The 14188-nt window shown below is 43.1% G+C and overlaps 1 protein-coding gene across 1 annotated transcript in view; it reads right to left on the reverse strand.

The window, feature by feature from the left end:
• ldb3a (LIM domain binding 3a) overlaps positions 1-12202 on the reverse strand; it is a 167921-nt gene extending 155719 nt beyond the window's left edge. Inside the window, exons 1-2 of the mRNA XM_078199289.1 lie at positions 12046-12202; positions 10732-10848 (exon numbers count right to left, since the gene is read on the reverse strand). Of these exons, the coding sequence (XP_078055415.1) occupies positions 10732-10827 (96 nt within the window). The 5' untranslated portion in view covers positions 10828-10848; positions 12046-12202. The remainder of the gene's footprint in view (positions 1-10731; positions 10849-12045) is intronic.
• Between the last annotated feature and the right edge of the window lie 1986 nt (positions 12203-14188).

The raw sequence follows: 14188 nt of genomic DNA on the forward strand, positions 1-14188 counted from the left end.
ATCCCCCTTCGGCACCCATTCTCCATTTGTGACCACCAGAGCTGACTGGAAAATCAATACTTAAGTTTTATCATAAACATGTTAACTTAGGAAGAAGGACAGGGAGGCAGTGTGATTATAGTATAAGTGTAAAATTACATATTTAATTCCACAGAAACAGTCAGGACATTTTACATCTCCAACACCTTTAAAATTAAATTATCAAAATTATCAGGAACTTTGTTTGGAATTCTAGATTTCCAGAGGTCATCAAGGTAAGAGAAAGCTCACATGACCACATCCAATTTGGAGGATTCCAATATTGGACTCTTAATGTGGTAAAATGTTGAGACTGTGGGATGACTTTCTTTGTACAATTTTAGCTTGGGTTGTTGATAAGATACATTACTGTATTTCATGATGTATAGAATTTACGATACAGAAAGAGATCATTTGGTCTGTCTCATTGCATTTATCCAGCTTCTCCTCAAATGAGTCGACGTTGTTCACCTCAACTGCCCCATGTGGTAGTGAGTTCCATATCCTAATCACTCTCTGGGTAAATGGAGTTATTCCTGGAGTCCTAAGATTTAATTGTGATGATCTTATATTTATGACTCCTCGATCTGATCTCCCCCCACAAGTGGAAACATCTAGTTGACAGGCACCCTATTAAACTCCTTCATAATTTGAAACACAATCTCAGGTCAAACCACCCCCCTTCCCCTCACCAACATTCTTCTCCTTTCTAGAGAATAGCACCTCAGTCTGATCAATCTATCCTGACAGCTATAAACTGCAGGAGCAGCACATCAGCTTTTATTTTGTGAAACTTGAAGACCTCGAGTCCTTTGAATGGTTTACAACTTAGCTATCCAAGGCAGAGGAAGGGAGTTTACTCCCACTGAGCAATAACACATACAGCAAGATTTATTTAATCATGATGATATTTATGCACAGAGAGGGATTCTCCCACCCATCTTCCTTCCTTCTTGGAAGTTTAGCTGAAACACAAGGTTTAATTCCGCAATCGAAAGAGACAGGACTGACAGGAAGTGTATCAGGAGAAACCACATCGTTTTTCACACAATGTGCTCCCTTTAAATGCCATTTGCAGCTGGCTGTAATATATCACCAGAATTACCACTGCTAGCCCATCATGAGAGAAGCTTTGCAGAATTTGAGAGTACGTTGGGATGGAGGAAAATAGGGAATGAGTTGCAGGTGAAATATTGATCACGATCACATTCTCATTTCTTACCTTATGGACCTGTCACACCAGCATGATGATTAAAAATAATAAATGTACACGTTTATATTGTAATAAACATGGCAACATAGCTGCAGCTGGACTGAAACCCATCCTCAGCAAAGAATCCCACTGGTCTAATTATCAGCTTTAGAATAAATGCTTCCAATTTGCTTACTTTGGGCAAAATAAATCAATTGAATAAAACTAATTCCAATGAGGAAGGTTCTATAAGCGCTTTAGGTGTTTCTGAGTTGTTTTAATCAGGTATTTGAAGAACAAAACACAGCAATAAGGAGCAACAGGTGGAGAAGACCAGCATTCACATTTTGAAATGATTAGGGATTGTGACTATTGTATCCCTTTTAATTGTATTAACATCATGAAAAATTCAGTGTCCACTTGGCAGAATTCACAGCATTTATTTTCACCTTAAATACTATCATTGCTAATTTGAACAAGAGCTGTAGTCCAACTGCTGTGGTGGAAACTAGAGAATGTGGGAGAAAAAGAGAGAAGAGGAGAATGAGAGAGAAGGGGAGATTGTGTGTGTGTGCGTAAGAGAGGGAAAGGGAGAATGTTTGTGTATGCGAGAGAGAGAGATAGAAGAGGAGAAAATGACAGGTAAGAGAGAATGTGTGTGAGAGAGCAAAAGAGATAAACAGTCTCATGAGAGAGAAAGCACAAGTAAGAGAGAAAGAAATGAGACAGAAAGAGTAAGTGGGGAAATATGAAGGAAAAAAAGAGTGTGAGAGAGTAATACAGAGACAGGCAGAGAGAGAGAAAACGAGAACACACAAATGGAAATCACCTAGCTTTTTAACAAAAATATTTCTTTCTCTATAAATAAAACCATGTAAGCGATCATTGAGGGACCAAGCTTTGTCCAGATTAGTGTTATGGCGTCAGTCAAAAATAGTCACAGGGTTAGTGAAGACATTTGGACATCCTCACTAATCTGTGCTCACTGCCAACCATTTAAATAGCAAAATTATCAACCTTCGAGGAGCTGATACTGGTTTTTCTTAACTGGAAGATTGATCTAGTTCCATTTTTATCTACGCAGTCATGTGGAGGGAATCATCTGCAATGGTTTCTCTTCCTATTCCTTCATTATTACCTCTGGAACCACACAAGGGCTTGGCTCACTCCCATTTCTCATCTATAAGCTGCCGCTTGGTGACATTGCCTGAAAACAGTGATAGGATCTATTTGTACACTCACAACACCCATCTCTACCTCAGTAACTCTGTTCCCCACACCTCCACTGTCTCTGACTTGTCACACTGCTTGTCTGACATCTAGTACTGGATGAGCAGAAATTTTCGTCAACTAAACATTGAGAAGAGCACACTTTGGTCTTTCACCCCTGCCACAAACTCCATTTCCTAACCACCGGGGGCGGGGGGGGGGGCGGGGGGGGGGTTGACCTGGATAAGATGCTCTTTCAATGAGTTGGTGCAGAGTTGATGAGCCGAATGGCCGCCTTCTGCACTGTAGGGATTCTGTTGATTCTATGGTAATGAGAGAGTGAGGAATGCACTTACAATGTCCAGAAAGAAACTGATGAAGGACTGAACGCAATTTGAGATCACTTAGATGGTTTTCTAGTTATTTTGTGGCTCTCCTAATAGTCCAACAGCAGTTCCTATATCTATCTCCACTGTATCCTACACAAGTCAGAAACAATACCTTTGCCATACTGTTTTACCACAAGTGAATGAGTGAGAAGCTTAAATTACCCCACTTACAAGTAATTTGCTTAATTATTTACAAGCCACCAAATTCACTTGGAAATAGCAGATATTCATATCATGTTTACATGATGAAAAGCGACTAATATCTTCACCCATTAATAAGTTGTAACATTAGGTAGAACAACCAGCAAAATATTAAAAGCACTGCAGAACATGCCTCTTCAAAGAAGTCTGTAATGGGCCAATTGTCCTTTGTAAGAAATTATGCCAAGCTGTTTGGCTGCAGTAAAATAGCACCGACATTAAACTTAATGCAAACTATACTTTAGTACATTAGAACTCAAGGTCTCAGTGAATTCATTGAGTGAGGTGTTATGACTGCAAATTACCCTCCTTCAAGTCTCCTATATATGAGCAGTTTCATTTAGAACAGGGTTGACTGATTTCATTCATCATGAAAGTGCTATTACAATTTCCGTCCCCTCTCCTAAGGTGTGCAATATAGCACGTGATTACCTCTTCAATGTGGAGACTCAAGACCAACTATGTATGAAACAGAAAAGCTACAGCACACTGGTGAGTGTGATACATTCATTGCTGATTCCTGAAGGCAGCACAAAGCTTCACGCTGGAAGAAACCAGTTTCCATTTTTTCCCACCAAGCAACGAATAAACCCGTATTTCCTTAAAGTTGTCAAATTTCATTGTCACTGAACTACTTTGAACGTATAATCACTTGGCAACAGAAAACAGTGTCAATGAAACGCACCAAAACTGGTGTTGATAACAGGGATCAATTTAGGCCTGACCAAAGGGAAAAAAGCAAAGGTTCAAATCCCAGTAAACAAGATCAACACTACTGGCACCAGTAAGATTGAGTTCCATTTTAAGGTATACAAGACCATTTCGGACCAGTTTTACTGGTACCCTTCATTTCCAAGTTTTACTGGTTTTTATTGCAGGCGGCACGGTGGCACAGTGGTTAGCCTCACAGCACCAGGGACCTGGATTCGATTCCCGGCTTGGGTCACTATCTGTGTGGAGTCTGCACATTCTCCCTGTGTCTTGGGGTTTCCTCCGGGTGCTCCGGTTTCCTCCCACAGTCCGAAAGATGCGCTGATTAAGTGCATTGGCCTTGCTAACTTCTCCCTCATTGTACCCAAACAGGCGACTAGGGGTTTTCACAGTAACTTAATTGCGGTGTTAATGTCAGCCTACCTGTGACACTTATAAATAAACTTTAAATCTTTGGTCATGGTCAATGAGGTAACATCATTATTTAACCAACAAAGCAAGGTTGAATCCTGACACTTCAATAAAGGACCACAAGGGAACGCTATTCAACTTGTGAAGCCCATTTCTCACAGGGTATATTGTTTACATCCCAATTCCCAGGAAGGTGACTAACTTCAAAATACCTCCACAGAGGAAATTCAAATCATTACACAGGTCACCCCCACCTCCTACTTCTTCCAGAGATAAGCAAACCAGGAACTTAAATCTGTCATAATTTGAAGTTGACCAGACCAGTGACATTCCACCAAGGACACGTTAGTGTCCCTAGCTGCAAATCCTATGAAGCATGTGATTATCTTTCTGTTTTCATATCTTAATAACCTTCAATCATTCCTCAATCACATACAATCCAGTTGCTTAGGAAAGAAATGAATCTGCATGACATTAATGGCCTCTGCCGAGAATCTAATTCTCACATCCAAGCTGTGCAATAACCTTTTCATTTCCATCCTCATTAAGGCAACATTAATTTTACATTGCTGCCTTGTATGTCTGCAGTAACCTCTTGCCCAAAAAAGCAGCAGACATCGCTCTTCATTCCTCAGGTTAAGATGTGCCTGTCTCAGTCAGCCAGGGTCATAATTCTCTCAATTAATCAGTTGCTATCATTCACCTCAACCAATGGATCATTCAGCCCATTGAATCCATGCTGGCTCTCTGTAGAGCAATCCATTCAGTCCCATTCCCTGCACCGTTCTAGCCCTTTAGCATGCAAGTTTATTTTTCCGAAGTGCACCTCCAATTTCCTTTTGACATCCATGATAGGCACCATCCACACAATCCAATTGTGCCATTACCACTCACTGTGTAAAAAAGGTTTTTTCCTCACATTCTCCTTTTCTCTTGCCCAAAATCTTAAATCTTTCCCCTGGTCCTTGTACGAACTGCTTTTCTGATAAAAGGTCACGGCCTGAAACGTTAACTGTTTCTCCCTCTGCAGATGCTGCTGGACTTGCTGAGTATTTCCAGCATTTCCTGTTCTTTTCTTGCCAGCCTGCCATTATCTTATGCACCTCTCTCCTCATTCTCCTGTGCTCCAAAATAGAACAATCTCAGCAACTAATCCCAAATAAATCTCTGCCACTGGGTTGGCATTGAATAAAAGTTTGGAGTTGGCTCAATTGAACAATCTATTTGGGATTAAAATCCCTCTGACTCCTGATGCTAAATTCCCACTCTAATAATTCCCTCATCACTTTCAGTGTGGCTAATCTGCACTTATGCCATCTGAGGTGGTATTCTTCCATATTCTTCCATGGTGTCATGGTGGCACAGTGGTTAGCACTGTTGCCTCACAGCACCAGGGACCCAGGTTCCATTCCCGGCTTGGGTCACTGTCTGTGTGGAATTTGCATGTTCTCCCTGTGTCTACATGGGTTTCCTCCGAATGCTGCAGTTTCCTCCAACAGTTCAAAGATATGTAGATTAGGTGGAGTGGCCACAGTAAACACATGGGGCTATGGGGATATGGCAGGGGAGTGAGCCTGGATAAGACGCTCTTTTCGAGAGTCAGTGCAGACGCAGAGGAATTCTATGGTTCCATAACCCCTATCCCAATGCTGCTTAGGGCCCTCTACTACCTTTTCTAGCCACAACCCCACTTTCCCAATGCTTCTTACTGAGTGACTGAGACTTTATTTTCAACAGGCAACTCAAGCTCTCCTGCATGAAGTAATATTGGATGTTTTATGATACAGAAAGGTGTGTTTATAGATGAAAGCAATTTTTATTGTATTACTGGTTACCAATCCAGTTGTGTTAGTTGAAGCATAGTTAGAGGTATAAGGTGACCTTGCACCTTCCCTGGTCCTATCACCTCTCCTATCAATCAACAAGTGATGACTCACTGCCAAATAACCAACACATCAGAACATATTAATAGACAAGTTTTCAGGAAGAGAGTGAAACATGGCCATTCATTACACAGACAGTGACTGCCCTGCAATCCCTGACGAGGGGTGAGGAATCCCATTTGTGCAGCCAGTGGAACATGAGCATGACATCACCATTCCACAAATTTCCCATTGTTCTTGACAGTGACCTGAATCAAACAGCTGGCAGGTCATCTCCATTTACCAGCGCAATGTGGCATAGAGGAAAGGGTAGGGCTTCATGGCTACAATTGATTAAAGAGCCAGTAAATGACATCGATGCATGGCTAGAGAGAGAGGGAGCGTCTGGTCTGTAGCCTTTACATGTTATGGACAACATAACTATAGCTATTCCAACAGCTTCCTAGCTCTCTTCAAGACCATCTCTCTTGCTCAGTCTGCCCTGTCTCCCAGTTCCAGTTATCTTTGAATCACGGGAAACCTTCTATTGCACTGTGCAAGTGCTGCCTTCAGAGTTTGGGATCTAGAAGGATAAAAACTCTTCTGTCGATGGTGGAAAGGGAGAATTTTCACAATTGGAAGAGCCACATGCTTTGGGGCGGGAGGGTGGTTATAGGATTGGAGTAGACCACAGATAGAAGGTAAGAGAGAACCATGGAGGGATTTAAAGGCAAAGATTGTAAACAGGAGATATCGGGAGCCAGGAGTCCACAAGAACTCCTTTTGAATTCTATTAAAAAGCATTTAGACAGTTATATAGGTAAGATTGGTATAGAGGGATATGGGCCAAATGCAGGCAATTGGGACTAGCTTAATGGTAAAAACTGGGTGGCATGGACAAGTTGGCCAAAGGGCCTGTTTCCATGCTGTAAACCTTTATGATTATGACTGAAATAATGGATGAATCCAACGATGTGCAGGTTAAGTGGATTGGCCATGCTAAATTGCCCCTTAGTGTCTAAAAATGTGTAGGTTAGGTGGACTAGCTATGGGAAATGCACGGAGTTGGGGGGGGATAGTGTGGGGGAGAGGGCCTGGGTGAGATGCTCTTTCAGAGTCGGGCAGACTTGATGTACCAATGGCCTCTTTCTGCACTGTAGGGATTCTATGGAATTTGGTGCAGGAACTGATACAACAAATTTTTGGACAATTTGTTGTTGATGGAAGATGGGGTCATGCGGTGCAGTGGTCAGCATCTCCAACTCTAGGCCAAAAGCTCTGGGTTCAAGTCCCACGCTAGGGTTGGGATTTTCCAGCCAAGCTGTGGCAGGACCGCAGGAGATTCAGTGACCAGCCAAAATTCCATTGACTTTCAGTGGGACTGGACAATCCCAGCAGTGGGTTGGGCTGGAAAATCCCACCATGGGACTCATTGGCCACGGAAGGAGCATTTATGACATAGTTCAAAGGGCTAATAATCAGCCCAGCAATCCTTCCACCACCTCCCACCATTCCCCAAATCAAAAAAAAGGGAGTGAAGATGCACTTAAAAATTATAGAAGATGGGAGATGACCAATTTTGGCTATGCTAAACTGCCCGAGTCAAATCTTCTCTGCATTCTCTCTGGCAACCAGAATTGCACACAGTATTCCAAGCATTGCCACTTAAAAAGTTAAGTCCCCATAGTCCCAGATGACCATAGCCTGCTTTCCCCTTTGAGGGGGAGAGCTGACTCGTGGTGATTTTAACTTGAGGATTACCACACCTCAGGCGAGGGGCGAGGTTGAGAAGGCAGGCCTTCTTAGATAACCTCAGCTGGTGCAGGGATTGAACCCATGCTGTTGGTATTGTTGCATCATGAACCAGCCATCCAGCCAACAGAGCTACCCACCTCCCCAAGTCCTGTCCCATTTCTGGCAGAAAGCGATTTTGTCAGGTGGGAAACAGGGGCACAGGATACGACGCTCACGTGTGGGAAATCCAAACACAGCAGGGCCATTTGAATTCAATATGAAGTTCAAACAGATCCCATTTCTCTGGAGCGAAGTCTTTACTCCACAGAATAGGAGTTATGGATCCTTAGAGATGTCTAAAATGCTCTTTGAAGAGCTAATAAGGTCTGTAGAACAATCAAGATATTTAAATGTCTAGCATTTTAAAAATTGAAAAAATACTTCCTGTATGTATCTGTGAGAGTTAAAAAAATGATGTTCCAGCATTTTCCATAGCTGTTTGTTGGCATAACCTTAAGTACTATTATTACAGCATTAGTAACATCTGACTGTTTTTGTAGCTTATTATAACAATGAGGGGCTGTGTCCTCACAGTTTGATTGACAGGTCAAATACACTATTAAGGAATTAGCTGCCTTTGATGTGGGGTTATGAGTACAAATGTTTGTTTTTATAAGGGATTAAGTACTGAGGGTACTTAAATGCATTGAATGGGCTTTCATGAACAGACATTTAGAACTTTATTTTATTTCATCTCAGCATGATTCCTGATGTCTGCCTATGGTGGATACTGGATGAGTTGGCACTGAGAGTATAAAGCAAAGGGTGGTGGGTGGGGATATTGTTGTTAGGTTGACACTGGCGTTATAAAGTGCCATGTGTATGGGGCTTAAGAGATTATATAAATTGGCACAGGGGCTACAAAGGGCCATGGCGATGAGTGAGTGACATGAGTTAGCAATGGGGGGGGGGGGGGGCGGGGGGGCGGGGGGTCAGTGGCGATGGCTGGGGCATGGGCTTGCAGGAATTGGCATCGATACGCATGGAGATTGGGTGAGGGGTGTGGTCTGGAGAGCTAACGTTTAAGAAAACAATTGAGATGAAGTTCTGGATCACTAAGGTGAGTCTTGTGAACAAAAGTCCTGGCCACAATCCTCCAAATACTGCAACTGTGTCAATAGGATACACTGTTCATAGGATATACCACTATGGGGGATATACTACTATGGGGTAGTATAGAAATGGTTATGTAAATACTGGTACATGAGCATATTGCCATTCAGTGCAATTGAAATAAGACCAGGCTGGCAAGCTAATGAATTTAGTAATTTCAGAAATCTCCTTTATTATTAATGCTATTATCAGTTGTTTTGCGCCACTTTGGTTGAGAAACGATTCTCAGCCTTTGGGTGTACAACATAATCAGAGACAGGATTTCACCTTTCTGACATTTCTGAAGTGTCAGTGGTTTTAAAGAGCTGGCCAGAGCTGGAACCAGTACAACACTGGCTTTCATTCCAGTACTGATCACATTGCTCCTAGAGTGAGTTGGAAGAATACCTTGTTCTTTCAGGAAGTTGTCAGTAATTATATGGCTCCTCTAGTTGCAAGACCACATGGTGTTTAAAAAGCACTCTGGGCATTATCAATAATTTACATGATGTAATGGTTTTAGGTAAAAGAAGATAAAGGAACAAAAATGTTGCATTAAATCATCATTGTAGATGGTCAAGTTAGGGTTCAACCAAGATGAGTTTTGGTGCTTTGGGGCTTGGAGTACACAAGAAAAAGTCTTGGCACTATAATACATTAGATCAATTTCAAATAGGTCAAGAAACGTAAAGGGGGTAGATTAATGCAAAAGATCATTGCTGTGAAAAACAGAATCTTGAGTTGAACCCTGGGCAGGAGGGGGATGAGTTCCGTTTGGTTCATGGCTGAACTATCAGAGTTGGTACCCAACAGAATAAACAAAATCTCAGAGTTCAGAAACTTGGCTTTTACACCTTCAGTGAGGAGGAGAGAAGAGATTCCTATTGACTAATCACTAGGAGCATTAAGGGTCTTTCTACCAACTTTATTCATCCCTCAACCCATGACTTGCTCACATCCAAGAGAAAGTCAATTTGGGCCAAAAGTTTGGATACTGTAGCCCAGCAACACACTTCTAGACCCAGTTTTAGCTGGGGCTTTGAGTCAGAACTGGGCACTGCACGCAGATTTGTAAATCCTGGGATCAACTCATGGAATCTGCATCAAAGAATACAAGAGCACTTTATGGAGGTTGCAGCTTTCGACTGATTCATGGTGGAAGTATTTGGGCTTAGTATTCACTCAGAGAATTATAGAATGTCAGTGTGGGGGCAATAACTGTCGATGTGTCATGGGGAGATTTTCTGCTCAGACATCTCGGCTGCTTTAGGAATTTGGATACTATGTGGAAAGCAATTTAATCTGAAAACTGTACCGCTGCTCCAAGTTAGGACAATTTTTGTTTCCCCGTCACTACCATCACATATTCTGCTTTCAAAACAGCAACTTCAGATCAGCCATGATCTTATTGAATAGCGGGGCAGGCTCGAGGGGCTAGATGGCCTACTCCTGCTCCTATTTCTTATGTTTTTATGTTCTTAACGATTGGGCAATCGAGTTCCGAACATTTGTAACAGATTTGTAATAGTACCCAAACCAACATTAAAGCAAAATGCTGTTGATGCTGAAAGTCTAAAATATAAACAAAAAGTGATGGAAATACTCAGCAGGTCAGGCAACATCTGAGAGGGAAGACATTAACATCCCTTGTGTAGGGGAAGAAACCAGAAAACATGTCTGAACAAGAATTGACAATATTGAGGCCTCCTGCAGTTAGAAACTTCACAGTGAGATAACTTTTGGATGGTTTCAAAGTGGGTCTTTGATGGTGCTTAAAATGAAGTGATTTGTGGAACAGGACAGCACAGCCATTGAAGTGAAAATGAGAAGCAGGCAGGAATCATGAACTTACTCTTGATATAGTCAGGGGCATGTTGAAATCCTTTCCTCCTTGCAGCCTGAAGCCCCAAGGTGCAGGGCCATTAAGAGACACATTATAGGTCGACATCTTTCACACTCCCAGCAGTCCCTGAAGCCACAATATGAGGTTGGTTGGGAGCGGTATGAAGGAGAGAGAGAGACAAGAAAAGTTCATGAAAAAAATGTAACAATTAAAACCGAATCATGAAATTAAAAGACTTGCCCATTGAAAAAAAAGGAGTGAAGTGTCTCCCAAGAATAGAAACAGCTAGCCATACAGGGACAGGTCACAGCTACACATGGGCCATATATGGATTGTAACAGAACACCAAGCATGCTAGGACTTTGTGACTCACAACACCAATTATAGAATACAGTCGCATAGATTTTTTCCAGGTTCCTCCAACTCCTCAAATCTATTCAGAAATTTTTACAAGTTAAAAAAAACCTACAAGTCATTAGAAAATGATGCTCTGTAATCTTAAAAGGTATTTCAACCATTTTAGACTTGCATTCATTTAAAAAAAGTCTGCTGTAACATTTTTGTCCATCAATGGTACACAGAATAATTTTGGTTCTACATTTAATAAAAGATACCATTCATTCTTATGGTACCAGCGATTTTAAGAACTTGAAAATCCCGCCAGAGAGCAATTTATTTCAGAGTAGATTAACCCCCCCATTTTACTACCGGTAGCTACAATGTGACTTGGGAGTTTCAACAGACAAGTGTCTCAGTGACTCCAGGGACAACTCCTCTTATTTCATTCCCTGACCTCCCGCCCCAAACACCAATGCTCGGAAATATCCATATGATTAATTTTTAAAAACCGCAGAAAGATTAGACATTCCAGCGAATTTCAAACCATCCTACCCACCAGTCTCACTGCTTCAAGCATTTGATCAAGTCACAAATGTTTAACAAGGGGCAAAATGTACCCGATTTCCCTTGTGACTGTCAAAAGTGGGACGGGGATAGTTTGTGACAGTTCTTAATCGCTGATATTAACAGCGAGCAAGGCTTCTGTGATACTCGCAGGAAGTGGGAAGTTTATTCTGGGACTGTAGACTTCTAGCTAAATTTGGAAGCACAACCAGTATGAAACGACAGGTGCGTGCATGCAATAAGTCTTTCTAAACCGTTTTGACTGCCCTATACAAACTCACCTTTTGATTAGTTACCACTGCCAGCTAAAAGGCAAATCCTTCTCAAATAGATGAAATGCAGCAGACATTGCATATGTGACCGGGAGCTGCAAAACCCGCAGAGGTAACAGCAAAAAAATTAGAGATATTTGGTACATACCTGGTCGCTGCTCTTTCTTTCGCCTCCGTCCTCTGAAGCGAAGCAGCTGAGTATCAGGAAGCACATTTATCAGCTGCCAGCCCCGGGAATGACGTGAACTGATGGGTCCTGACAGCCGCTGGGCGAAGCGCTGAGGGTTAGTGAGTGGGAGACAGGCGGTGAGGGGAAGTGAGGAGGTTGGAGGAGAGGGTGTTAGGTGGGAGATGGTTTATGGGCAGAGACGGGATTAGGGGAGAGAGAGGGGCTTGGGGGGGGGGAGGGGTTAAGGGGGAGAAAGGATGTTAGGGGGTCCAGGGGTGAGGGGTGTATTGGATTCACCTAATCTGCACATCTTTGGACTGTGGGAGGAAACTGGAGCACCCAGAGGAAACCCACGCAGACACGAGGAGAACGTACAGACTCCACACAGACAGTGACCAAGGCTGGAATTGAACCCAGGTCAATGGCGCTGTGAGGCAGCAGTGCTAACCACTGTGCCACCGTGCCAAGTGCAGTTAGGTGGATTAGCCATGGTAAATGTGGGGGATTACAAGAATAGGAGGGGGGGGGGGGGCGGACCTGGATGGGATGCTCTTTCGGAGAGTCGGTGCAGACCTGATAGACCAAATGGCATCTTTCTGCACTGAAGGGATTCTATGGGGTTCTATGATTCCAACTCCAACATGCTCCACTCCCTGACTACAACCTGACAACACTCTACCCAACACCCCCAACTACCTCTCCACCCCCGACTACCCTCCCCACCCCCAACTACACCAATTCTTCCAACTATACCCACCCCAACTACCCTCCAGACTCCCAACTAATCCCCAACCACCTGACTACCCTGCCAGCCTCCGAAAATTCCCCTCACCTCCTGACTATCCCATCCACTGACTACCCACCTGACTCCCGGACCTCTCCCCCACATCAACTACTGATTCCCCTGTCTTCTCCCCCCACCCCTACTGCTGACCTCCCGACCAACCCATCCTACCTCCTGACCCATCCTACCCCCGACCCATCCTATCTCTCTACAGTGTGTTCCACCCTCCTACTGCAATCCCCCTCTTCCTACACTGTGCACCCCCATCCCCTCAGCCATCCCTCTATGATCCATGTCTGCGTCCACCCTCTCCTTTCCTCCACTCTGTGACCACAACTCATTGCATTTTTCTCTCCTTCACTGAACATTATTGTTACAAAGGTTCATCAATTTTCCGCAGAGATCCACATGGATCAATTGCTGAGCAGTTCCAGAGCACTGTGACTTCTGTTAGGGTACTAGAGCAGAAACCCCAAGGTCTGTTAAGACGCCCAACTAGATGCCAACAGTTTTTCTATTTTGGCATTGGGGTGAGAATAAGGTGTTTCACACCAGGTGTGATTGTATTGACCCACTAGGAAGCTTTTATCAAAACAAACTTTAGTTTACAATACAGTTTAAGTATAATGAATGAATTAACTTAACTTTTACCAATTGAAATATTTAAACATGAAAAGCAGAGTCAACATGGATTTAGGAGAGGAAAATCATGGTTGAGATACCTATTGGCGTTCTTTCAGGATTCATAGGATCATAGAATTCCCACAGTGCAGAAGAGGCCATTAGGCCCATCGAGTCTGCACCAACAACAATCCCACCCAGGCCCTATCCCCGTTACCCCACCTTGCCAGTCCCCCTGACACTAAGGCACAATTTTGCATGGCCAATCAACCTAACCTACATATCTTTGGACACTGAGGGGCAATTTAGCATGGCCAATCCACCTAATCTGCACATCTTTGGAGTGTGGGAGAAAACCAAAGCACCCGGAGGAAACTTAGGCAGACATGGGGAGAATGTACAAACTCCACATAGACAGTGACCCGAGGCCAGAATTGAACCTGGGTCTCTGCGCTGTGAGGCAGCAGAGCTAACCACTCTGCCACCGTGATGCCCCCATGTGCCACCGAAATAGATAAACAGAAAGCAGCAAAAAGAGAACTTCTACAAAGAGAGACCAAAAAGTAACTCCATAAATAAATTGGTCTGCTTCATTATGAAAAATGAATCGTGTATTAATCACACCAAGTACTTGCCTAACTTCACCAGCCTATGAAATATAAATGGTATCGCCTGCATTATACAAAACCGAATCAATAAATTTAGCTAAATTTTCTA

Source organism: Mustelus asterias, chromosome 28 (assembly GCF_964213995.1).
Source record: "Mustelus asterias chromosome 28, sMusAst1.hap1.1, whole genome shotgun sequence".
In the NCBI taxonomy this organism is placed as follows: Eukaryota; Metazoa; Chordata; class Chondrichthyes; order Carcharhiniformes; family Triakidae; genus Mustelus; species Mustelus asterias.